This window comes from Phascolarctos cinereus, unplaced genomic scaffold (genome assembly GCF_003287225.1).
Source record: "Phascolarctos cinereus isolate Bilbo 61053 unplaced genomic scaffold, phaCin_HiC Scaffold_726;HRSCAF=1367, whole genome shotgun sequence".
NCBI classification, from domain to species: Eukaryota; Metazoa; Chordata; class Mammalia; order Diprotodontia; family Phascolarctidae; genus Phascolarctos; species Phascolarctos cinereus.
Window position 1 is genome coordinate 174,639,994 of NW_027556098.1, and position 27,560 is coordinate 174,667,553.

At 42.8% G+C, this 27,560-nt stretch overlaps 1 protein-coding gene across 2 annotated transcripts in view; it reads right to left on the reverse strand.

The window, feature by feature from the left end:
• The window catches only part of USP2 (ubiquitin specific peptidase 2), a 30,917-nt gene extending 21,126 nt beyond the window's left edge, over positions 1 to 9,791 (reverse strand). Inside the window, exons 1-2 of one of the 2 annotated variants that reach the window (XM_020984837.2) lie at positions 9,592 to 9,791; positions 381 to 1,171 (exon numbers count right to left, since the gene is read on the reverse strand). In XM_020984837.2, the coding sequence (XP_020840496.1) occupies positions 381 to 1,130 (750 nt within the window). In that variant the 5' untranslated portion in view covers positions 1,131 to 1,171; positions 9,592 to 9,791. The remainder of the gene's footprint in view (positions 1 to 380; positions 1,172 to 9,591) is intronic. The other variant, XM_020984838.2, reaches the window with a different exon arrangement.
• Between the last annotated feature and the right edge of the window lie 17,769 nt (positions 9,792 to 27,560).

Genomic DNA, 27,560 nt, shown 5'->3' on the forward strand with positions numbered 1-27,560 from the left:
GCTCTGCATTCCTGAGAGCGTCATCCAGCTCCTCCTCCGTCCCCATCTCCTTCCCTCCCCCCAACCCTATAACACAGCTTACCGAAGCCAGGGTTCAGTCAGGGACAAGAGTGGGCTAGGTCCCCTTACTCTCTCATCAAGCATTGACCAATAGGGAGCCTGGTCATATTGTGACACCCTCCCCCTATTCCTACTCCCTCCCCTCAACAGGGACTTAGATAGCAATGGAGGTTAGAAAGTTTTCTATCCCTCTGACCCATCTCAGTCAATTTATCAGTAAACTGAAGGTATAGGAGCTCAGTACATAAAGTTCCTTGGTGATCCTCCCCACACCCTGGGGGATTGCCTTCCTTGCCTCAGTGCCCATGGGGTTAACTCACCATAACATCGCGCCCTGGGGAGGTGGAAGGGCTGGAGCCCTTACCCTTTTCCCACAGGCTATAGCGGCCACTTGGTCGGTAGGTGGGGCTGAGGGCCTCCAGGGCTCTTGGGGCTGACCCCTGGCTGGCACTGCCCTTGCGCCCATAGTTCTCCAAGTAGTCTGATAGGTACTCAGATCGACTGGCCGCCTGGTATAGCCCCTGTAGTGCACACAACTCCTTTCGGGTCCGCGCAAGCATTGGGCTCCGCCCTGGGCCAGGGTCCATTCTATAGCTGTCTGTGGTCCGAAGGCCAGAGAAATCTCGGGCCAGGTCTGAGTGACTGTTAGACTTCTTCTGGGTCAGGGGCACTACCTGGTCCCGGGAATTTACAGGTAGGTAGTTGAAAGAGCTACTGGGCATTCCATAAGGCAGGTTGCTGCCTCCATTGAGTCCGCTCCCAGAAGGCCGCTCACTGATCCTACTTTGGCTCTCTCCTCTTTTGCTACCTCCGACCTCAGACCTCAGCATGGGACGGCCTCGGTCATAGTCCAGGATGGAGGCAGGGCCGTATGTACGGGGACGGGTATTGAGAAATCCCGAGGGATGTGCTGGCTTGAAGCTGAGTTTCTCCTTCTCCAAGAAGGATGCAGCCAAGTTGGCTCCGTAGGAGGAAGGGGTATGGGTCCCATAGCTGGACTTTGCGTAAGGGGTATCTGTGTAGCGTGACGAATCTGTGTAGCGCTTCAGGGTGGAGGAGAGCTGGGACATCCTTCAGGGCGAAGCTCAGTGGGGGCTGGGAGCGGCATGGGCTGTAAAATAAGGGAAGCAGCTGTCAAAGACAGCCCTCTAGGACTAGCTCCTCCACCATTCCCATCCATTCCCTTAATTTCCCCATCCTCAGTTGGGCCTCTGTCTGGGCTCTCAACTGTGACTAAACCATAGACCACCTCCCAGATTTTTACACTGAGACACTAATGCAGGGAAACACACACAAAGGTATAAATACAGCTATATAATTTAGACACCTGACTTGACTCTAAAGTAATGAGATTGCGGACAAGTCACTTAAATCTTTCCCAGCCTCCCTCTTCTCAAGACTGGACATAAAGATCTCTAAGGCCCATTCCAGCTCTGACAGTCTCAGAGTGACTAATTTATTACTTATAGAGGCCACACAAAAGCAATCTCTTCATTTTACAGTGTTACACACACACACACAGACAAACAAGCATGCAGACACCCTACTCAGTCCCCAGTCCCCTCCATGCCACATATAATGTCCTATTCCCATAGGAAAAGATAAGACAGTCCCATTCCCTTAGATAAGCTTTCTGGAGTAGCTGATGGAGTTGAAGGGGTTAAGTGAAGCTCTCCTCACTTCAAACTGAGGCCTCCAAAAAGCAAGACTCATGAGACAGCAGACACATTGGGTGGCATGCCTTTGAGGGGAGAAACATCCTTCTGGTGCAAGCTGTGGGCCCGGCACTGTCATGACAGATGCACTTAGCCATCTTAGAATCATTGAATGTTATAGGTAGAGAAAACTGTAGCCATCCAGCTGCTTTGTTTTAGAGATGGAGACACTGAGGCTCAGGGAGGTAGTCACAAAGCTCATCGGTGGCAAGGCCAGGAACCAGAATCCAGATTTCCTGACTCGGATGCTATTGCCTGCCCTCCCTGGTCCTCATTGCCCTCATTTGTAACAATGATAGGATTGGTCTAGATGGCATCTAAGGTTCTTTCCAGCTCGAAATGTACAATTCTCTGAGTTCTAGGTCCAGTGTTCTATCAGTCTTTGCACCACTCTGCCCAGGGTCCAGCCCAGCCTAACTTCTAGAACTCCTCTTCCCTAGTATTTAAGTTGACCCTAATACAGCAGTCTACAGCAGACAGCTGGAAGGGTCCCAGTAAACACCTCTAGAAACCTTCAGAAGAATCCCACAAATTCTCCAGGATTGATGGAAGTGCTTGGCTTATGCAAAGGGGGCCCCTAGAGGCAAAAATCCAGTACTGCAGCCAGCACTGCCCTCTCCCACGGGACTCCACAGCGTTGGGTCTGGAGTGGATCTTCTTAGAGACCACAGGATTACAGAGTCAGAACTGGACAGAGATTTAGAAACCAGCCTGTCCAACACCCCCCTCCCCATACATTTTACAAATGATGAAAGTGAAACCCAGAGAGAGGAGATTTGCTGGGATCTGGAACCATGTTCTCTGAACCCAAATTGTGTTCCTTCTGGTCCAACTCCCACAAATCATATAGATGAGGCCAAAAAGGTAGAGGCCTGCCCAGGGTCATACATCAGGGTATAATGGTAGAGCCAGGACCTCAGCTCACATCTCCTGATTTCAAGTCCAAGGCTCTTTCACTGTAACTTGCTTCCTCCCAACTCTAATTGACTCAAAGGTTCTTGTGACTAACACAGAAGGGGAATGGAATTATGCAAAATATTAGATATTAGAGAGTATTTAATGCACATCCCTCATTTTACAGGTGAGGAAAAGGAGACCCAGAGGGGTGATATAATTTGCCCAAGGCCACACAACTCAATAAGCATTTATTAAAAACACAACTGGGGGGCAGCTAGGTGGTAGAATAGATAGAGCTCTGGCCTTGGAATCAGGAGGACCTGAGTTCAAATTTGGTCTCTGGTAGACCAGACATTTGACACTTACTAGCTATGTGACCCTGGGCAAGTCACTTAACCCCAATTGCCTCACAACCTGCCCCCCACCCCCAAAACCCCCCAACAAACTCAAAACAAACAAAAAAACCAAAACCCACAACTGGGTAGGAGCAGGGCTTGGGGCTAGAACCCAGGTCTCCCGGCTAGAACCCAGGACTCCTGACTCCTCCCTCAGGTCATTTCTGGTACTGCACTGTGCTCCCCTCCCTCGGCCCATAATGCTTGAAGGCTTCCTATTTTACCTGTACTGAGGACATCTAGGCTATCTCCCTACAGGACAAATCTTTCTTGCCAAAAGAACTAGGGAGGGAGAAGTGTTGATGGAACAGGAGATCAAAGGAACTGGGTGTGTTAATGGGTGCTCACACCCCCCTTTTCCTTGAAGGCTATCTGGGGGCTCTTATGGGGAATAGTCAGGAAATTCAGGACTCTGGGTTTCTTTCTTCTAGCTATATCAATTCTCTTCTATTTCCCCTCCTCTAGTAATGATAAATCGTCTGCCCACTCCTCTCTCTCTCTCTCTCTCTCTCTCTCTCTCTCTCTCTCTCTCTCTCTCTCTCGCCATCCTAATTCTGCTTTTGCTGTTAAGCTTGTGCAATGGGTTCCCAGTCCTGCCTCCTTTTGAGATCAACAGGGGAGTACTGGGATAGTGGTGGTGGAAGGCACTGGCAAGATACAGTAGGCATTGATTCTGTCTAGCCTCCCCCACCTCCCCTCCCCTGGGCATTTGAAGGGCCCAGAAGCCCAGCCCACTTTGGAATTAGTGCCAAGCCTCAAATACTTCAGGCTTGGCTGAGATCTCTAGGAAACCAGATTTGAGGTAGGGGGTATATATTCTGTCAACAGCTGTAAAAGAAATCCACTTGGGGGCTTAAAGGGATAGTCCCCACTGCCCACCTAGCTAACATCCACAAGGCACTTGAATCCCATGATGATGTCCCAAGGCTATCAGCAAGGAGTCTCATCCATGCCAGCTGCTGAGTTTTCTCTCATCAACCCTGTAATTCATTATATACAAATTCTCCTATTCCAACCACTTAGGCCAGGGCTAAGCCTTTTACCCCCACCAACCTTAAGCAGTGCCGTTCTAACTTGTGTGATAAAAGGTAGTTGAGGAAGGGTTAGAGGAGAAACTAGGAACTTTTCTCCCCTTTTTCAGTCCTTTGGGGAGAAGAGGCAGATAGAAGGGGTTAAAGGAGAGAGATGGTGGGGGAAGGGGGAAGTTGGTCCAGTCCTGCTCTATTTCACTGTTAGAGAACTCCATCAATAATTCAATGTCAGAGAAACTCCAGGCATCAGAAGTCCAACTCCCTTAAACTAGGCAGCCATTCAGACATGGCAGCGTCCCGCCCTTCTTCAGGGGATAAGCTCATGGCTCCTCCCCAGAAGCCTCACCATCACCACTGCCACCTCCACCGCCACATTAGCATTCTGCAGGCCACTGTCACAAGCTTTGGCATCTGATGGCCTGTCTTATGACACTGGCCTCTTGGGAGGCCATAGAACAGGGGTTAGGAACCTGCAGCCTCAAGGCCATATGTGGCTCTCTAGGTCCTTAAGTGTGGCCCTTTGACTGAATCCAAGCTTCACAGAACAAATTCTGTAAAACTTGGACTTATTCAAAAGGCCATACCCAAGGACCTAGAGGGCCACATATGAACGTGTGGCCTTGAGGCTGCAGGTTCCCCATCCCTGCTGTAGAGGATGCTTCTGAGCAGTGGGGTATAGCTGGGCTAGAATGGGGCTGCTAAAGCGGGAATTCAAAATTCATGTCTCTCCCTCCCCTCCAACTCCAAAGTAAAAACATCCCCTTTCCTTAGTGCAAGGGTTCCTAACCTGGGGTTCACAGACCCTAGATTTCAGAAGCTTGGATGGGAAAAAAAAAAAAAAACCCCGAACATCTTTGTTTCATTATAATTGGTTTCCTTAGCAATCCTATGTGATTTATTTGATCCACTTAAAAATATGGTTCTGAGAAGAGCTTCATAGGTTTCACCAGACTGACTACCAAAGGGGTCTGTGGCATAAACAAAGTGAAGAACCCTTGTATGAGAGGAATCCCAGCGGGCTTATACATTCTCATTCTCACACCAGTTTAATCAGCTGGATGGGGACAGTCCCAATACAAAGCAGTAAACTGGCTGTCCTTCTAGTAATTCTGGGCAGCTGATGGAGTAAGCTAAACATCCCCCTGATGCACAAACATACACATTCCTTCTTGTAAACCTGATGGCATCATGTCTTGGGTGGAACTGGTTTGGGCTGAGGCCCCAGGCCACTCTCCAGCCCCAGCCTACCTAATTCTGGTGCTGAGTTGAAGACTAATTTGTGTTGGCTGTCTTGGGCATTACCTGGCTCAGGGGCATCCCTGGAGGCTGGCACAGGGTGGCAGGAAAAGGGGCTTGGTTCCAGCATTCTCATACAGGGCAGAGGTGCTCACATGGCTGTGAGTCTCCTCGTTGCCACAGGAACCACCCATACTGAATGGCCCTTTCATGGGGCAGTAAGAAAAGATCCTGTTGGCTGGGATCCCTCTCACCCCCAGTAGGGGCCCCCCCCATCCATCTCCTCCTCCTGTTTATTCTGGGTTGGCAAGTACTGACACGCAGCTCCTGGCAGGCAGGCATCTCTCCTGGTGCCAGTCACTTTGGACACACTGGGCAGCCAAGTTGCCTAGCTCTGGGTACTTTTCCCCTTCTCCATCTCTCAGGACTGCAGAGTTCTCTCTCTGACTCTGCCAGAACTCTCTGGCTAAACTTATACCCTCTTTGGAGTTAGGTCACTCCCATGTTACCTCAGAAAGGGTAAGGTCCCTGTGGAGCATCTAGGCCAAGTACCTTCCCTATGGGATGGCAGCAGTGTGCACTCCCCTGAGCTCAGGGCCTCACAGCCCCTCCCCTCCCCTCTGTCTCAGACAATGGAAGGTGTCTAGCCTTCCCTGTGGTTGGGCCTACAAGGGAGCTGCCCAAGTTTCAGGAAGGAGACTGTCAGTACATGTTCAAGACATCCTTCTGGTCCATAGTCCAGGTAGCCCAATAGGGCCCCTGTAGGAGACAACCCTTCAGATTTTCCACTGGTAGGCAGGTGAAAGTGAAGCTGGGAGCAATTTGAGCCCCAGAACAATACTGATCAGTCAAGATATCATCCAGGAAGACTCCATTTCAGCCATGGTGCCAATCTCCCCCATGATGCCCGTGCCATAAGCATCCTGGACACAGCCAGAAGTTCTCCAGACACTGCCATGGGTGTCCCATCCGCAAAATGACTCCAGATTTAACTTGGCACAAGGTGCCAACAAGCTAGATGACTCAGGGGTTACAATTAACCCTGTCACCACCAGGACAGTCAGCTCCCTTGCATCAGCCACTGTCATTTCCTGTCCCCTACTCGAAGGGTTCCCCAACCTGTCCAGCCAGGGGAGTGACTTGCTTAATGGGAATCCCAGAAACTCCCAGCCCCAAGGGTAGGGGAGGGCAGGGAACATCCCATGCCCTGGCTGCCACCTCTGCCGACCCTTGATCTGTTGTACCTGTAAGCACCTCCTGGTGATTTCCAGGGCAAATGACTCCCGTGCTCTGTTGCTCTGACCGGTCTGGTCTGGGATGGAGATTTCAAGGTGAGGTTCATGGGAAATCTCCATATAGGTGTACAAGTGCCCAGTGTAGGATGAGTTATGTCCCTAACCTCCCCCATGCCAGGTGCTTGGGGGCCTCCTCAGCAATGACCTCACAGCTTCCTAAAGCTACTCGCTAACGGGATTGGAATGTGGTCAGACTAATGTGCCTTCTGTGGAGGGCAGGTGGGGTTGGGGGCAAGAAAGGGGCCCAAACTGTGCTCATCTCTTTGGGGGAAGCATAAAGGCACTAAGGCATGAGGGCCAATCCGAGACAGATCAGATCTGGGGGCGTTCTGGCAGAGAAAGAAGCAAAGGTAGACAGGAGAGGTGGGGGACGGCGAGTTTACATTCTCACTGGTCCAGGGCTCTGTTTATGCTCAGACCTCCTCCCCTCGCCTGAGCCTTCTCTCACCTTCTTTTGGCAAGCTAAATCTATCAGGGGCTAGCACACTATACCCTATGTGATTAACAAACTCTGACTCTTTTAGAAATCAGTCAGGAAAATGCAACCCCCTTAATGTTTCCTACAAGTTTCTTAGGAGCCTGGTGGGGAAGATAAGGAAGTACGACCCAGATATCAGATTAAGGCTTTAACACTGAATAATTGAAAAAGAAGGTGTGTATGTGGGCCCAGGGTGGCATCTTAGTTGGGAAGCATATCTTCATATTTTCCAGAGAAAGCAAAAAATGGTGCTAGTGCCCCTGGATCAGTACTCCCAAACTTGCTTCACTACTACCATGAACATACAGTGGTCTTCTGGACATTTCAGGCAATATGGAAACCCTTAAGAAGAGGTCTCCTAAACCTACTGCCTAGCTTGTTCTTTCCATTTCTTGGCCAGATCTTGTCTCTCCTCTGCTCTCCATCTCCTAAGGTCTTGGCCTGGCTCGAAGCACTAGACCTGGCTGGGTAGATAGATAATCTTCTGCCATCTTCACCCACCACTCCTCCCCCCACAACTCCCCCAAGCCTATTAGCAGGGCAGGAACCAGGCACTAGCACCTACATATGTTTAGATGCATAGGGGGGCAGTCACTGACCTGTGTCCAGGGGAAAAAGATTGATCAGACTCTGGGGGCCTCTCCTTCCCCAGTGGGGTAGAGGATGGAGTGGAGGGTGGAGGAGTGAAGCCCGACTCCAGGCTGGGTAATCCGGAGCTCAGGTTACTGGCTCTGATATATATAGTATCTTATCTGACCTCACAGGGATGGCTACAGCAATTCACTCACATTCCAGGATCCAGAGAGACTTAAAGGGGCAGTGCTGTGCCCACCCAATGGGGCGTGGGGTGGTACTGTCCCTAATGAGCAGGTGCCAGGCAGGGGATGACTTTTAAAGAACTCAGGGAAGGGTACAGTAAGAAGTGGCACAAGAAGAGGCTCAATGTGAAGAAGGGGGTAAGAGAAAAGGTGGCAGGGTGCATTGGTGGTAGGTTGGGGTGAAAGGAGGCATAAGACTGAAATTATCTGGAGGTTACAGGTTTCTAGGAAGAAGAGTCCTGCTTGTCAACTCTAAGTGGCAGACTTGCTTCTAAAGTTAAAAAGCAACTCCAAAGCTTTCTTTCATGCTTCGACCTATAAATCCCTTGGTTCTCATAACCAGGGCAGGATTGGTCCCACTACCATAGCAGTGTCAAAGTAGGCTAAACAAATTCCCAGGATGCCTTAGTCAAGGAGACATCAAGTATCTGTCCAGGAGTTCAGACCACTGCTGTTTACTTCAGGCTTAAAAGAATGGGGAAAGGACAAGGTCCCACAGGTGACTAGGCAAATGCTCAACTGAATCCTACCCTTGCTATAAAATGTGCCCATTCCACAGGGCTCTGCCTTCATACTAGATATAGAGGGAAATAATGGCATTTCTCACCTTTCTAGGCCTTTGTTTCCATCTTGCTCCCCAAGAGTTTCACAGTCCTTGTCGTAGCCCACCTTCATTTAGGTGTCTCAAGGCACCTGTCTCCACCCTGTCCCAGCTGATGCCACTGACTCAGCACTGGGTCCTGATGATGCACTCAGGCCCTCATTCCAGTCCTCATTCCCTGACCCAAGTGGGCATGAGTCTACAGCATCAAAGGGGTTCAGTTTCAGCTCTTCCAACCACCTGATCCCTCTCCAAGCTTTACTCAGTCTCTCACAACTCTGTAAGCCTCAGGCAATGGGTAGTTTCTTAGTTTATCTCCCCCCCCCCCAACTCTCCCCTACTAATGAGACCCAGCTCTCTATCCTCAAACCTAAGTGCTGGGCAAGGTGGAAATGGGAATGTTCAGTCCTACAGGAGGAGGGGAAAAGTAATATGGGAAAGCACTCTGTAAACCTTAAAGCGCTATATAAATGTGACCAACTATCGTTATTATGAGAGATCTCTTAACTGTGAAGTTTAAGTTGCTGGTTTGGGTGATGAGGGCACGGGAGGGGGGCCCGGTTGTAAAGATACCTCCTCTGGTCTGAGATCCACTGTTCATTTAACTGCTGCCTGCCCCCGGGGCACAGTCAGATCACACTATCTTGTCTGTCTGTCTGTCTCTTCCCTCGCCTCCTCTTCCCCTCCCCCCCCGGCGCCCCCCCTCCCCCGATAAACCCTCCAGAGGGGTCAGTAAACGCGCGGCACACAACCTTCCTGTCACAATGGGCTACAACACACCACACATCCCGCTCCTCGGAAATCCACCCAGGCACCCTCGACCCGGGCACGCCAGGCTGGTACCCAGAGCCGGAGCCAGCCCTGGCACAGCGGACACTCCCCCCTCGCAGCTCGAGCCCCCCGCACCTCGGCTCCCCACCCCCACGCCCCTGGTGTCCGCTCTGGCTCCGGGGGCACGTTCGTGCCGCTCTGCCGGGCAACAGCCGGCGCCCACCTCGGGCACTCCCCCAGCGGGGGTCGCTCCCCTCCCTCCCCCCGCCGCAATCCCGAACAGGTGGCACCTACCTGGTCCTCTAAGGGTGGATGTGCCAAGCCGAAAACAGGCATGGAGCTGCGGACACTGGCGCGGCGCAGTGAGCAACAGCTGACGCAGAGGGCTCCTTGGCCCTGGCTCCTGCCCGCCTCTCCCCACCTCCGCCAGGGGCCCTAGTGAAGACCTCCCCGGGAGAACAGCGCCACCCAGCGGGCAATCGCCTCACGGCGTTCCAGGGCGGCCTGGCCACGCCCCATGCGTCCTCGCGTCACTGAGACGTGGGGCACCCATTGGCTCTTTATTATTGTGACCTGCGGAGCTCCTCCCAGCCTGGGTTTCCCAGGCAACTGATGTAAACAGAGCCACGTGGAAGAGAAGCACGCTGTGGGGAGGAAGTTAAGGGGGGTGGAGACTGGAGGAAATGGGAGAGAGTGTTGCAAAGGTGTAGGAAGAAGAGGATCCATAGGAGCGTATGATTTAGAGTCAGAAATGAACTTAGAGACTATCTAGTTCAACCCTCTCGTTTTGCAAATTATTTGTGGGTAGCAGCGGTGGAATTTGAGTTTTGGCCCATATTCTCCCGGAGCAGGTTGCTACAGCAACCAACTTCCCGCTCAATGGTCCAATCAGCCTCTATCCGACTAGCTCTAAGCTTCCTGGGATGGATTCAGGTCACTCATCTCATTAGCAATAAATACATCAGCTTCCCAACCTTTGCGGGTACTTTCCACTCAGTTAGATAATGTCTTATTCCCCTTCAGCTCGGCCCGCCCCTTCTGCCTCCTGGAAGGCTCCTAGCAGCACCCCACCTGGATAATAGAAATGGTTTCATTTGAGAGTGCTCAGAAAAATAAGGCAGGGAGTCAGTGAGAGGAGCTCCTTAACTGTACTGGGGCAGAAACCAGAAATTTGGATATTTCCGTTTTCATCATTCGGCATTTTCTCACGTCTTTGAACGGAAGAAAATAATTTATTAAGGGCTTGCTTTGTATTAAGTGCTGTGGAAACAAAATGCAACATAAAACAGTCTTTGTCCTCTAGGGGTTACCTTCTAATTGGGGGAGATAGCAAATACGTTAATGGTGTTCCAGGAAGGGATTTTTAAGTGCTTACTACGTGAATGTAGTAGCTAGGGCAGTAGTAGCTGGTAGTAGACAGGGGCAGCTAGGTGGCAAAGAGGATAGAGGGCTGGGCCTGGAGTCAGGAAGTTGTTGTTGAGTCCTGTACTCCATGACCCCATTTGGGGTTTCCTTGGCAGAGATAATGGAAGATGATACTCAGGAAGATGAGTCTTACTGAATCCAGGGCATACACACTCTATCCACCACGCCATCTAGCTGCCCAGAGTCAGTAAGACGAGTTCAAATGGGGCCTACAACACCTTCTAGCAGTATGACCCTGGGCAGGTCACTTAACCTTACTCTTTGCAGTTTCTCCATCTGTAAAATGAACTGGATAAGGAAATGGCAAACAACAGCAACTTGTGATAGACCCAGTACTAAACACTAGGTATACAAATACAAAACAAATAGTCCCTGCCCTCAAGGAGATTGATTTAGAACACCTACTGATTTCCATTAAATTGTAAATTCCTTGAGGGCAGGGACTGTCTTTTTATTTTGGGGAGGGTGAGGCAATTGGGGTTAAGTGACTTGCCCAGGGTCACACAGCTAGTGTCAAGAGTCTGGTCTGGCTTTGAACTGAGGTCTGCCTGACTCCAGGGTGCTCTATCCACTGTGCTACCTGGCTGCCCCAGGGACTGTCTTTTGCTTCTTTTTATATACCCTGATTTAGCACTGTGTCCAGCACTTAGTAGGTATGTAATACTTTTTTTTTATTCATTCCACTTTAAAAATGAATATATTTTAGATGCATTTATAATCTGTCCTACTCACTACCCTCCACACTGAACCACCACCACAACACCCCCTCCTCCATTCCCCAAATAGGAGGATGGTCCCTTAGCTTCCAATTTTTGGCTGCTACGAAAAAGACTGCTAGAAATATTTTGGTACATAGAGGCACTTTTCCTCTTTCTTTTAGCTCTTTGCTGGTATAGGCCTTTTATGGTATTGTTGGGTCAAAAGGTATATACAAGGGGCAGCTTGGTGGTGCAGTGGACAGAGCACGGGCCCTGAAGTCAGGAGGACCTGAGTTCAAATCCAGCGTCAGACCAAACACTTGACACTAGCTGTGTGACCCTGGGCAAGTCACTTAACCCCAATTGCCTAAAAAAAAAAGAAAAGGTATGTACAGTTTAATAGCTCTGAAGATATAGTTCCAAATTGTTTTCCAGAATGACCAATTCACAGGAAGGAGCTTACACTCTAAAAGGTGAGAGCACATACATAGCAGAGTGTTAAGCAGGGAGGAACATTGACTGGGGCTAAATACTTTTTGTTTTTGTGGGGTTTTTTTTTGCTTTTTAGGCAATTTGGGGTTAAGTGACTTGCCCAGGGTCACACAGCTAGTAAGTATCAAGTGTTTTGGTCTGAGGCTGGATTTGAACTCAGGTCCAGTGCTCTATCCACTGCGCCACCTAGCTGCCCCGTGGGGCCAAATACTCTTGCAGAAACAAATGTTAGAACTGATTTAATCATGATTTGTGGTTCCAGAATTGGAGACGGTGAAGTAGGATAACAGTATGAAGCGGCTAAGTAATTGGGGAAGCTATGGAGAAGATGGCTAGAAAATAGAGAATGAAGTGAAGCACTGTTGGGGATTTCCAGAAAAAGTGATAGGGGAGAGGCAGTCAATTAATTAAGACCTCCCTCTCCACCCCGACTTCCCACCACTAGGGTAGAAGTTGTATCACAAGATAGTTGTGGGTCCATGAGATGGTTGGAGAGTGTTGATTTGATTACTGATCCCAAAACAAGAAGTGGGAGGGAGTATAGGTCTGTATACGGTGGTGTTGCAGGATGCATGGCAAGAAGAGTGGTGAATAGGAGAACGATCCAATGGGATTTGAAGAATGGTTTGGGTTATAAGTCTCAACAGATAAAATGGACCATGTGCTTCTCCACTGGCTGATGTATCAGCTAGGACAGCATTGGGGAGCTGAATGGATTAAATTACAAGTCACCCAGGGCAGATAGAATCCTAGAATTCCTAGCACAGTGCCTGACCCACTTAATAAATAAATGCTTGACTGACTGACTAGAACCTTAGAGTTAAGAGGTCATTATTTCAATTTCTAGGCCGATCATAGGAATTCCTTGTAAGGCATGTGGGAGAGATGATTGACCTCTCTGGCTTTTTTTGAATGCTTCAAATGCCAGGGAGTTCACTATCTTGAGTCATTTATGTTTGGTCTACTCTAATTGTTAGAAGGTTCTTCCAAAAAAAAAAAAGAGCTCAAATTTGTCTCTCTGTAACTTCCATACATTATCTATAAGTTCTACCCTCTGGAGTTGCTGTACTTTCTCTTTCCTATGACAGCCTTTCAAATAATTGAAACTAGTGATCTCATTCCTGTCTTGTCTTCCCATTTCCATATTAAACATTTTGTTTTTTTTTCAATTGATCCTTGAATGACAGCTTCTATTAGAGAATCCAAAATGGGAGCTTCTGGGTGGGAGGCAGGGATGTGCTGGAACCATGTCCTATCAGCTCTAGAGAACATGTTGTTAAATTTTCAGTGTGAGCGTTTACACCTTGAAAAGCAGCAAACCCTACAAATCAGGGCTTGATTTATTGTTTTATTAATTTTATAGTAAGGAAGTAATGAAGAAAATGTTAATGTAGATTAAATTTAAAAGTATATTCTGTGTCCTTTTTTTTCCTGGACAGTTGTTAAACTTTTACAAACATACTCCTGGTAGGAGGGAGGAAAAATGAATTCTGATTCAGAGTTGGGGCTTCATGGTTTAATGGAAGGGGAATAGAGCTAGAGTTCTAGTCTTTTTAAAAATATTTTTAAAGCAAGTTTTTATTCATATTTTCTTTTTCTTCCATCACCATAGTTTAATATAGTTTAAGGTCTGGAAGTGCTATTCCCCCTTCATCCTTATTTTGTTTTATTTTATTTATTTTTTTGGTGAGGTAATTGGGGTTAAGTGACACATCTTAGTGTATCACACATTTAGTGTATCCATGTATCCCCTCCCTCCCGTTCCCTGTGAGCCATCTCATTTGATAAATAATATTTTTTAGAGAAGGGGTAAAAACTCAGCAAACTGATTGGTACTTTGAAAAAGTTTTAAAAATAATGCAATTTGTAATGCCTGTAGACCTCCCACCTGCCCAAAGGATGGGTTGGCACTATTTTCTTGTATCTTTTCATTCAAATACTCTTTGGTCCTTATAATTTTGTTAATTTTTACTTTTGATTTTTTGGTGTGTTATTCTTTCCATTTACATTGTTGTAGTTAACTGTGTATGTTGTTTTCTTGGCTCTGTTTACTTCTCTCTGGATTAGTTCTTTTAGATCTTTCCATGCTTCTCTGTATTCATCACACACATATCATTTCTTATAGCATAGTCATGTTCCGTTATAGGCAGCTAGGTGGCACTGTGGCTAGAGTGTTGGGCCTGAAGTTAGGAAGATGAGCCTTCCTGAGTTCAAATATGGCTTCAGACACTTCCTAGCAGTGTGACTCTGGGCAAGTCACTTAACCCTGTTTGCCTCAGTTTCTTTATCTGTAAAATGAGCTGGAGAAGGAAACGGCAAACCCCTCCAGTATCTTTGCCAAGAAAACCCCTACTGGGGTCATGTGTTGGAGATGACTAAAACAACTGAACAAGAACCATAAATATTTCATTACATTAGTGAACCACAATTTGTTTAAATATTTTCCAGCTGAGGGCATCTACTTTGTTTCCAATTCTTAGCTATCACAAAAAATATTGCTATAAATATTTTGGTGTATGTGGGGACTTTTTCCTTATTGGTGGCTTCCTTGTAATATAAGCTTGGTAATGGAATCTCTGGTTCAAAGGGTGTGAACATTTTAGTCATTTTATTTGCATAATTCCAAATTTCTTTCCAAAACTGTTGCACCATTTCACAGCTCCACCAACAATATATTAGTGTGCCTATGTTTCCACAATGCCTCCAACATTGACTACTGACATTGTTAAAAAATCATTTTTGCATATTCAAGGTTTGAGGTGAAACCTCAGGGTTGTTTTGACTTGCATTTTTCTTATTATCAGTGATTTGATGCACTTCTTCATATGGTTGTGAATACTTTGCAGTTCTTTTGCAACCTGCTTGTTCATGTCCTTTGACCATTTATCTATTGGGGAGTAGCTATTAGTCATTCAAAATATGCATATGTATATATACACATACATTTTTGGATACAAACCTTTATCAGAGAAATTTGATACAAAGATCTTTTTCCCCATTGGTCGCTTCCCTTCTTATTCGAGTGCATTAATGTTATCCAAGCAGAGGTTTTCAGTTTCAAATAATAAAACATATGTATTTTATTTTTTCTAATTGCCTCTGTCTCTTGTTTGGTTAAGAATATATCTCCTTTTTTATAGTATGATCTTTAATATTAAGGTCTCACATCCATTTAGAATGTGTTGTGTAATGTTATGTAAGATGTTGGTCCAATGAATTAGACTGCCAGATTGCTTTCCAGTTTTCCAAGCAGTTTTTAGCAAATAGGGAGTTTTTTCCTAGCTAATTTATGTTTTCCACTTTATCAGATGTTGAGTTATTGATTTCTACTGTTCCTGAATCTCCCTTCTCTAGTCTGTTTCATTGATTTATATCTCTATTCTTTAACCAGTACCAGATAGTTTTCACGACCCTTGCTTTATAATATAGTTTAAGGTCTTGAAGTGCTTTTCCTCCTTCATTCTTATTTTATTTTATTTTATTTTTTGATGAGGCAATTGAGGTTAAGTGACTCACCTGGGGTCACACAGCTAGTGTCAAGTGTCTGAGGCCGAATTTGAACTCAGGTCCTCCTGACTGCAGGGCTGGTGTTCTACCATTCTTATTTCTTTTCACCATTTCCCTTGATATGCTAGATCTTTTGTTTTTCAATGCATTTTGTTATTATTTTATCAAGTTCTATAAAGTATCACCTTTGTAGTTTGAATGGTATAACATCATAAGTAGAAATTAATTTTGGTAATATTTTCATTATCTTGGCATTGCCTAGTCATCACGAGCACTGAATATTCCTCCAGCTATTTAAATGTTTTGCAGTTTCTTTAAGGAGAACTTTTTTTTTTCCTTTTTGGTGAGGCAGTAGGGGTTAAGTGACTTACCCAGGGTCACACAGCTAGTAAGTATTATGTGTTTGAGATGGGATTTGAACTCAAGTCCTCCTGACTCTAAGGCAAGAGCTCTATCCACTGAGCCACCTAGCTTTCTCATAAAGGGAGCTTTATAATCGAATCTCTACAAGTCTTATGTGTACTTTGGTAGGTTGATTTCCAGATATTTTATGCATTTTGCAGTTATTTGGAATGAGATGTTCCTTCTATTATTGAGTTTTGTTATTATTATATAGAAATGCTACTGATTTTTGAGGATTTATTTTGTAGCCTGCAACTTTGCTGAAGCTATTGTCTCAATTAGTATCTTTCTTTGCTGACTTCCTAGATTTTTCCAAATTAACCATCAAATCACTGGCAAATAGGGATAGTTTTATCTCTTCTTTACCTATTTTCATTCCTTTACTTCCTTTCTCTTGTCTTATTGCTACCACTTCCAGAACCATATCAAATAATAATGGGGAGAGTGGGCATCTTTACCTTGCTCTTTTTTTGTTGAAAAAGGTTCTAGTGCAACTGCGTTGCATATGATGCTTGCTTTTGGCTTTAGATAGATGCTTTTTATATTAAAAAAAAAAGTATCCCTCCAGGCCTATACCTTGTAGGGTTTTTAGGATAAAAGAATGTTGTGCTTTGTCAAAGGCTTTTTCTACATCTATTGAAATATTATATGGTTTTGGATATTTTGGTTTTTAATATGATTGTTGTTTTTGATTGGTGTCCTACTCTTCATGACCCCATTTGGAGTTTTCTTGCAGAGATACTGAAATAGTTTGCCATTTTCTTTTCCAGCTCATTTTAAAGATGAGGAAATTGAATCAAATAAGGTTAAGTGATTTGCTCAAGGTTACATAGTTAGTGTCTGAGGCTGGATTTGAATCCAGGTCTTTTTGACTCCAGGATGGTGTTCTATCCATTGCACCATCTAGCTGCTCTAGTTAAAATGATTAATTATATTGTTTTCCAAATGTTGAACCATTTTTGTATCTCTGGCATAAAACCCACTTGATCATAATGAATGATTTCTTGGGTAAATTACTGAAGTCTGTTTTAATAGGATTTTGTTTAAAATTTTTGAGCTATTTGAGGATGATACTGTCAGAAAAACCTGGCGGATTTGCGTGAACTGATGCGAAGTGAAGTGAACACAACTAGGAGTACACAGTAACAGTGATACTGTGTGATGATCAGCTGTGAATGACTTAGCTATTCTCAGCAATACAATGATCCAAGACAATTGCTAAGGACCTATGATGAAAAATGCTGTTCATCTCCAAAGAAGGAACTGATGGAGTCTGAATGCAGATTGAAGCATACCTTTTTTTTTTAAACTTTCTTTATTTTTACTTTTTTTCTTTTGGTCTGCGTTTTTTTCCCCCACAACATGATTAATATGAAAATATGTTTTGTATGACTGCACATGTATAACCTATGTTAAATTGCTTGCCTTTTCAATGAGACGGGAGAGTAGAGAAGGAAGGAGAGAATTTGGAACTCACAGTTTTAAGAAATGAATGTTAAAATTGTTTTTACATGTAATTGGGGAAAAGAATATATACATTTTTAAAAATTGGAGTAATTTTTGAGTTACTTGTTGATTTTATAATTTTTAAGAATGCATATTTAATTCATCAATTTTCTTTTTTGTTAATATATCATTTTAATGATATACTTTTCTTCCCTGAGGCCTGCTTTAACTACAACCTTTAGTAGGTTGTTTCACCATTATCATTTTCTTTTACATAGTTATTGTTTCTATGATTTGTTCTTTGATCAACTCATTATTTAAGATTTTATTTTTAAGTCTTCATTTGAGTCTATATCTTTTGTTTTGTGATCCCTGAACCAATTTCTATTCTTATTGTGTTGTGATCTATAAAGGATGCGTTGTCTATTTCTTCCTTTTTGCAGTTGATTGCAATATCTCTGTGCTCTAATATGTGGTCAAATTTTGTAAAAGATTCATGTGGTGCAGAGAAATTTGTACATTCTTTTGCTATCTCACTTAGAAGACATCACAAGTCTTTTAGTTCCAGTTTCTCTAGACATTTGTTTAGTTCTATATTTCCCTTTTGTTTATCTTTCTATTAGACTTATGTAAAACTGATAAAGGGATATTGAAGTCTCCTGTGTTACTGTCTCTATCAGGGGTGGGGAACCTGCGGCCTTGAGGCCACATGTGGCCCTCCACGTCCTCATGTGTGGACCTTTGACTGACTTCAAACTTCAGTGTTTGTGAAGTTCTGTGAAGATACATGTGGCTTTGAGGCCACAGATTCCCCACCCCAGGTCTATATCATCTTGAAGCTCCGATAATGTTTCCTTTATAAATTTGGATGCTAAAGCATTTGGAATGTATAAGTTTATTACTGATATTCGTTTGTTGTCTTTGATTCCTTTCAATGTGATATGATTAGATAATATTTCTAATTATTTACTTATGTATAGTCAGATGACTGACTTGTTAGGATAAAGATCACAATTAATATGAAATTAGAAGAAGGAATAAACATAAGATATAGCCTGCTGTTGAAGTAATTCCAAATGGACTTATTTAAAGAAGCTGATGATTCTGAGAAATGGGAAATGGATATATAGTGGCTACTACTTCCCCTCTGCTAACTCATCCTTCCAATTTGGGTCCCCTAAGAGGCCCTACTTCCATTCAGAGCACAATTTTAAACATATATATCATGACAGTCCTCCTCTCCTCATCATGTACTTACTTTGAATAGTCAGCCAGTAGACATAATCAGCTCTGAAGGAAAACATTTGCTGTCATGGCAGCACAAGAGCAGTATTAATAAAGCATTTATCCCATAAATTAGGGTGCACTCTCCCACAAATACACATAGCATCTGTGAAAAGAGAACAGGTTCGAACTTAGAGTATAGCAGTAGTGAGGCACTCACTTAGGGAATATATGTTACCAAAGCAACTCACATCTCTGATATTGAACCAGCCCTGCATTCCTGGTATAAATGCTACCTGGTCATAGTGTATTATTCTTGTGATAAGTTGCTGTAATCTATTTGCTAATATTTTATTTAAAATTTTTGCAACTACATTCATTAGGGAAATTGGTCTATAATTTTCTTTCTCTGTTTTGACTCTTCCTGGTTAGGTATCAGCACCATATTTGTATCATATAAAGATTTTGGCAAGACTCCTTTTTAGCCTATTTTCCAAATAGTCTGTATAGTATTGGAATTAATTGTTCTTTAAATGTTTGATAGAATTCACTTGTAAATCCATCTGGCCCTGGAGATTTTTTCCTAGGGAGTTCATCGATGGCTTGTTCAATTTCTTTTTCTGAGATGGGATTATTTAAGTATTTTACTTCTTCTTCTGTTAATCTGGGCAATTTATATTGTTTGTAAATATTCATCTATTTCACTATGATTGTCAAGTTTATTGGCATACAGTTGGGCAAAATAGTTCTTAATTATTGTTTTAATTTTCTCTTCATTGGTGGCGGATTCACCCTTTTCATTTTTGATACTTCAACTCACATCTCTGGCAATGTGGGTCATAATGTCCTGTCCCTCCCAGTGATGTCCTCACAGTTTTCCCCTGGGGATAGCATCTTTACTGGGCAGGCCATTCAGCTATGCTTGGATCTATTCTTCTCCACAGCTCAACTTACAATGGCCAAAGCTGTCTCTCTCTTTGACTCAGAGTTTCACATTCCTCAGTACTCTATTCTGCCTTGACCCTTAACCTGCTCCCTCCTGGGTGCAGCATCTTCTTCTGTTGAGTAACTCTGCTTCATGATACCATGGCTGATGTGTGTGTGCAGGAGGATCCCATTTCAGGGGCTGGATTCTTCTTCCATGTTTGGTCCTCAACTTTGCTTTCAAAAATTGCAGTTTCCAGAGCTCTCTTCAGTCTTGACTGCCTCCTTAAAAAAATATCCAGATAAAGGGCTAAATGGAGTTATTAAGGCTTTTCTTATTTTTGTTTTTCTTATTTTTTTTTTAATGTAACATGTGTCAAAGGGTAAGTATAGTTTTCCTTTTGGGCATAGTTCCAAATTGTTCTCCAGAGTAGTTGGACCAGTTCACAATTCCACTATGCCCAAAAAGAAAACTAATATCTTTATTTTTCCATATTCCTTCCAGCATTTGTCATTTTCCTTTTTTTTTTTTTGGTCATGTTAGACATCTGATGGTTATGAAGTGGTGCCTCAGAGTTATTTTAATTTCCATTTCTCCAATCAATAGTAATTTAGAGTATTTTTTTCCATATGGCTATAGATAGCTTTGAGTTCTTCTGAAAGCTGCCTGGGGCCATTGCTGGTAATCTTGACTTTTGTCCTGCCACCAGACTTCAATGATTCTGGAAGAGAGAGTAAGGCTGATGACTTTCTGCAATTCTGCCTCACTTAAATCCAATTCATATGCAAGTCAAGATATCACCCTGTGATGTCATTGTTTCTCTTTGAAAATAAAGGATGAACAACAAAGTTTATTTTGAACATTTATCAATCGGGGAATGGCTCTTATTTTTATAAATTTAATTCGATTCTCTATATATTTGAGAAATGAGGCCTTTATCAGAGAACCTTGCTGTAATCCCCTTCTGACCTCCCTGCCCCCACCCAGTTTCCTGCTTTCCTTATAATTTCGGCTTAATTGATTTTATTCATGCATTTAAGAATTTAAATGCTCTGCCTTTTGGTATGTATATGTTTAGTATTGATATCACTTTGTGGTCTATTGTACCTTTAGCAAGATGTAGTTTCCCTTATTATCTTTTTAAAATTAGGTCTATTTTTGCTTTTTCTTTGTGCAAGATCATGATTGCTAAGCCTGCTTTTTTTTAACCTCAGCTGAAGCATAATAATAGATTATGCTCCAGACTCTTATTTTAACAATGTATATGTCTTTCTGTTTCAAATGTGTTTATTTTAAGCAACGTATTGTTGGACTCTGGTTTCTAATTCATTCTGCTATCTATTTCTCTTTTATGGGTGAGTTCATTCCATTCATACTCACAGTTCTGATTATTAACTGTGAATTTTCTTCCATCCTATTTTCTCCTATCCATTTCTCTCTATTTATCCTGTCCCTTCTCAAAAGTGTGTTTGGCTTTGATCACTGCCTACCTAATCACTTTTTATCACCCCTCCCCCCTTATCCCCTTTCCCTCCTACTTCCCTTTTGGGCAAGATAGATTTCTACATCCAAGTATTTTCTGTCAACCCCTTATTTCCTCCTCCACTGTAAAAGCTCTTCCTTGAGTACCTCTTTTATGTGAGATAATTTTCCCATTCTTCTCACATCCCCCTTTCCCAATACATCCCTCTTTTTCACTTGCTCATTTTTTTGGACATTATCAATATAATCAACTCACACCCATGCCCTCTGTCTTTGTAGACTCCTAATTGCTCTAATAATGATAACATCCTTAGGAATTATGTGTTTTATCTTCCTGTATAGGAAAGTAAATAGTTTAACTTTATTGAGTTCTTTATGATTGACTTCTCTTTCATCTTTACCTTTTTATGCTTCTCTTGAGTCTTGTGTTCTGTTTAGCTCAGGGCTTTTCATCAGGAATGCTTGAAAGCCTTCTATTTCATTAAATATCCATTTTTTCCTCTGAAGGATTACACTCAGTTTTGCTGGATAGGTTATTCTTGGTTGTAATCCTAGCTCCTTTGCCTCTTGAATTATCATATTCCAACCCCTCAACACCTTTAATGTAGAAGCTGCTAGATTTTGTGTGATTCTGACTGTGGTTCCATGATATTTGAATGGTTTCTTTTTGGCTGCTTATAATATTTTCTCTTTGATCTAAGAGCTCTGGAATTTGGCTGCAATATTCCTAGGAGTTTTCTTTTTGAGGTCTCTTTCAGGAGGTGATTGGCAGATTCTTTCACTTTGTATTTTACCTTATGGTTCTAAGATATCAAGGCAGTTTTCCTTTATAATTTCTTGAAATTTGATGTTTAGGCTCTTTTTTTTCATAGCTTTCAGGTAGTCCAATAATACTTAAATGATTTCTTCTCAATCTATTTTCCAGGTCAGTTTTTTTCTTTTCATGAGATATTTTATATTTTTTCATTTATTTGACTTTGTTTTGTAGTTTGTTGATGTCTCAAGAGTCATTAGCTTCTCCATACCCAATTCTAATTTTTAAGGGAATTATTTTCTTTAGTGAGCTTTTGTACCTCTTTTTCCATTTGGCTAATTTTGATTTTTAAAGAGTTCTTTTCTTCAGAACTTTTTGTGCTTCTTTTTACTAAGCTGTTAATTCTCTTTTTCATAATTTTCTTGCATCATTCTTATTTTCCCCCCAATTTTTCCTCTACCACTCTTATCTCTTTCTTTAGCCCTTCCAGGAATTTTTGCTGGGTTTGTGTCCAATTCGCATTTTTCTTTGAGACTTTGTTTGCACACATTTTCTTGCTGTTATCTTCTTCTGAGTTTATGTCTTGGTCTTCCTTGCCACTGACGTAGATTTTTATTGTCAGGTTTTTATTTTTCTAAGTTTGCTTATTTTTCCAGCCTATTTCTTGACTTTCGACTTTATGTTGGAGTCGGGCTTTGCTCACTTGAGGGGTGGGTCTAAGCACTGTCCCAAGCTTCAGGCTTTTTTGTGCTGCTGTTTTCAGAGCTAGCTTTGAGGGTCAGTAAATTTTTGGTGCTTCCAAGGTGATGTGATCAGGGGAGAGGTGTGGTTGTTACTCTCCTACTCTGTGCTCTGCTCTTTGCGCAGGAAGGGCCCCTGATCCCCTACAGCTGCACATGTTAGCACTCCTCTCAGCTCTTGAACCGTGACCAGGTCCCAGGCTCTCCTACTGCCACGAGTGATAGTGCTCCTCTCTGCTCTGGAATGTCCCCGGGCTGCGAATTCCAGACGCTGCTGCTGCCACTCTCACAGCTGCTTCCAAGGCCCACCACTGGTGTTACTGCCACGTGTGCTCTGGGCTGGCCCCCAGCTTTGGTGTCACAGACCTCTCCTTTCAACCACATAAATTGTTTTTATCTGGAAATAATGTTTCACCTCGACTTTTTCTTTGTTATACTGTTCTACGGGTTTATTTGATGCATTATTTTAAAGTTATTTAAAGGTGAATGTTAGGAGAATTCATCTAGATTTCTGCCTTCTTGTGCCATCTTGGCTTCCTCTAACCATTGCAGTTTGCCTAGGCTCATCTTTGGGGAAACCTAACCCTTTAGTAGACTTAGTCTTCCCCATTCTTGTATTTATTGACTTATCACTCTACTTTGCTATGAAGAGATTTATTCGCATACATAAAAAGTAATGCTAAGCATAAAAGGCTCATAGCATGCATTAAAAATAATTAGAACAGAACTTAGCTTGCTTATAATTATTCTTATAATCTTCTGGAAGACTGTTAAGATAAAACTTCATTAGAGAATAAAACAGTTCAGCAGTTTTGCTAATCAACCAATTCACATTTCACCTCTATGGTGGACTTATTGGGATCATACAGCTATCTTGTTCTTTTTTTCTGGTGATGTCTTTCTGACAGTGATTGACCTAATGTAGGCACTTCCTTCATAATTCTCCCAGAAGCAACTTTATGTCATCCTCATGAAGATACCATCTTCTCCCTAGAGTCCTTCATGTGAAGATACCATATGAAGCACTCTTTGCATGTGTCACATCTCTATTATATTGGGATAGAGAAGGGCATGTGTCTCCACTCCTTATTGAAATTTTATTTTGTCATCTGGAGAGCTGCATGCAAGAGGGAAGCCATCTCTTTTACCATATATGATATTCCACATCATCAGCTCTTTCAGCTAGGCAGCCACTTAGCACACAGTCCCCAAGACCGGAATGGTAACTAAGTTCAAGGTATAGATATAGAGTAGGTGCAGTGCACCATTTTAGAATGTAAACAAATTTCTAAATCTTCTGGAGGAGGATAGACGACAGTGATGAGTGTATCACCTCATAAAATAGCAAGCAGAAAGGGAGGGAAAAAATAAGTAAGTAAACAAGTAAATAAAAAGGTAAGGTGGAAGACACAAATAAGCTAGATTATTCACAGAGCCTTTAAAGATTGAATTTGAGAAAAAGGACAACAATCAGATTAAAAATGGAAAAGATAATAGAGATTTCTTTAACAGATTCATTTAATCAATGTCAGTGCAGCTGTCACCTTTGGGCTGTGATATCCTAGTTCCCAAAGTGTTAAGTGATTTTCCTAAAGCAGAGGTCCAACAAAGTCACCAGTCAATAAATTCCAATGGCTTTTTATTGCCTCCAGGGTTGATACAAAATCTTCTGTTTGGCATTCAAAGTCCTCTGTAGCCTAGCCCCCTCCTCCATTTTCAGTCCTCCTACGCCTTATGCCGTGACTGTGCCTTTGAATCAGTCACAGTGGCCTCCGCGCTCTTCCATTGAACAAGTCGCTCGCCTCTCAGCTCGGAAGATTTTCTCTGGCTCCCCTCCATACTTGGCATGTTCTCCCTCATCAGCTCTTCCTACTGGTTTCCCTGGTTCCTTTAAGTCCCAGTTAAAACTCCTTCTTCTACAGGAAGCTTTTCCCAACCCCTCTTAATTCTAATGCCTTCCCTCTCTTAATTACTTCCTATTTATCACATATATAGCTTGTTTGTTCATATTTGCTTGCTTATTGTGTTCCCCATTAGACTGTAAGTTCCTCAAGGGCAGGGATTGTCTTTTGCCTCTTTTTGTATCCTCAACACTTAGCACAGTGTAGAGGCACATAGATACTTAATAAAGTTTAGTGGCTGACTGACTGCTGCATGAGAAAATAAAAATGCTATAAAGAAAACAAAGATGGAAAGACCAGTTGGGTTAAATCAAGTTATACATAGAGGTGTTATGTGCTGGAAGTCAAGATATCAAAAAAAATTTTTTTTAAGTCACACCGTATTTTGAGGGCATTGAAGGATCCGTTCTTAAGATATCTGAAAAAATGGATGATATCAAACACGTGGGGGGAAAAAGTCACTGATTTTATTACCATAAAAAGGGTAAATGTGAAAATATTACAACTCATAGCTACCAATCCACATGCCTACTTTTTCTCTCAACAAAGTCTTTTCGAGAATAATTAAGGACATTCTTGATGAAAGTATGAAAAAAGAAAAAGAAGGCATTTTGAACCATATTCCACAATAGACTACATCTTTATAATCACACAATTGAATGAAAGGCATAGGGAATATATGATCCCACTGTATTCATTGTTTTTTAAATTTAACAAAAACCATTTACTTTTGTAAACAAACTGTAGCCTTAAAATCTCTTCTATAACAAGGTATCTCTCATGAACCTATCAAAATCATACAAGATACTTAAAATATGTTACAGTAGAGATAACTTTGTTCATTAACACCCTGCTTATTGGTGTCAAAAGAGTCATTAAAGAAGGAGACAGCTCATTATACGGGCCTTCCTTGATGCTGCATGGGTCTCCGTGGAGCACTCTGGCTGCTCATCTGTTGTCCTTTATTCCTGCCACATGATCAGCCCATCTGCTCTTCCAATCGTACATTTCCTTTCACTCTTCTCCTCTCATGTTCCTTGTTCTATGTTACAGCCTGCTCATACCCACCATGTACCTCTCCATTGTCCTCCCTGTGATATTTGTTTTGCTTTTTAATTCTTCAGTGGCAGTTGTATTCCATGGTTGCCTACCATACATCAACACCATGAGAATGTTGGTCTTAAAGAGACCAATATTGCGCTGTTCCTTGTCCCCTTTGTTCCCATGGAGGGGTTGGGCTATACTGTCACTCAGGTCCCTTCCAGCTGGAGCATTATATATATATTGGGCAGCGTTCTGTTCCCTGCTCTATGCTTCATGCATCTTGGGGGCATTGAGGCAATAGGGTAGGGCTTTGTGGATTGGGGAGTAGATTCTGAGAGAAAAGGAACAGAAATTAGAGTCTTTGGAGAGGAATTTTGTGGGGGAAGGAGGTGTTGTCTATGACATTCATATACTCACCACACGTTCAACCTTATCTACTGTCACCCAAGAGGCCCGGCCTGTTCAGGGAAGGGGTGGGATAAAACTGAGAAGAGTAGGAGAAAAAGTCCATCTAGAAGGTAGAGCAGATTCTTTTTCCATTGCTCTTTCTAGTTACTCAAACTACACTTAATATCCTTCTTTTTCCATGAAGGCCTTTTAATTTGACTAGAGGTAAATTGATGGCTTCCCTGAATCTGCCCTAGAATTCCTCTATCTACTTCCTACCCCAATTATTTACCTACTTCAAATAGAAATGACTCATGCTGATCTTAGAAAAACATGGAAAGACTTGCAAGAAATAATGAAGAGTGAAATGAGCAGAACCAAGAGAACATTGTATACGATAACAGCAATATTGTTTTAAAAATGACTGAGCAAATAAGTCATTTTGAGTATTATGAATACCCAAATTAACTGTAAAGGACATATAAGGAAAGATGCTATCTGCACCCCGAGAAAGAACTGATAAATAGAAGTATGTATAGAATAATTTTACACACACACACACACACACACACACACACACACACACACACACACCCCTGTTTGTGTCTAATGGTAGCCATCTCTGAGGGGAGCAGGGAAGAAAAATGGAGGGGAAATTTACATGATAACTTTATTGTGTATTTAAAAGGACTAGCAAGTTGTACATAGTGAATTTGCAATTTCATCTGCAATCATCTTCTTTTATTGTACTATGTTATGGAAATGCTTTCTTTATTCCATAAATTAGAAAAAATAAATTTAAATTAAAAAAAGAGATAACTCAAAGTGCATATATGTGAAAAGAGGGCTATCCCTCCATATGTAACATGGGAGTGTTCTTGTGTGGCGTTAAGGGAGGCAGAATAGATATCTCTAGCCTCTTCTCCCCATACCCTTTTCTAAGGGAGACTTTAATTTCTGCTAGTAGGGGAAGCAGGAAGCTGGGGCCAGAATCTTGGCCTGTCAGAGGGAGGGCTCAAATTATATCTGCTCCGTTAAATATCATTAGTTTAGGGGATATCAAATTCAAGCTAATTTCTGATTGCTGTTTCATCATGGGAGAAGCAGGAACAGTATCCAATGCTTGACTCCTTTCCCTCTAAATACCAGTTCCACAATAAACACACACAGTAATTAACAAATAAGTTTATCTATCCAATTTGGTAGCCAAACATAAAATCTAAGAAAATATGCATAGGATAATACATACCAGACACTACAGAATGAAGGAGCTGTCCCATTTGGAAGTGAGGTAATTCAACTCAATCAAAAGAAAGAATTCTAGATCTCACTCAAGGTGAAGTTCCCCAAAGTCTCTTGTGTAGTGAGGTGGAGATAGGGACATGATGGAGACTTCTAGTACCACCCAACTGCCCCATATATAAACTAACTTGCACCACCCATTCAAGCAACAGCAGTCTTCACTGGCTCTGGCTAAAACTGGTCCACAGTGTGACTTTCGCTTCTGGATCAGAAATGTTTCCATGACGTACCAGCATACTTCCCTCCCCACTGGGTCCCTTCATTAATCTACAAGACTCTATCATAGCTCACACCATCTAGGCTTCTGTCTCTGCTCCTGGCACTGCCATCTCAGAGGAAATTCCAATCACAAGATCAGAGGGAGGAAGAGAACGGCACAGACAGCATCCTTTAACCCTGTTGCTTGGCAAAACAAATGTATCATGGAGATCCCAGATGTAGGAGGGACAGTCAGTTTCTTATGCTAGAATCACCTGAAATTCTCTCTGTACATCATGTCTTATGCCCTAGGATCTTTATAGAGATAAAAAGATG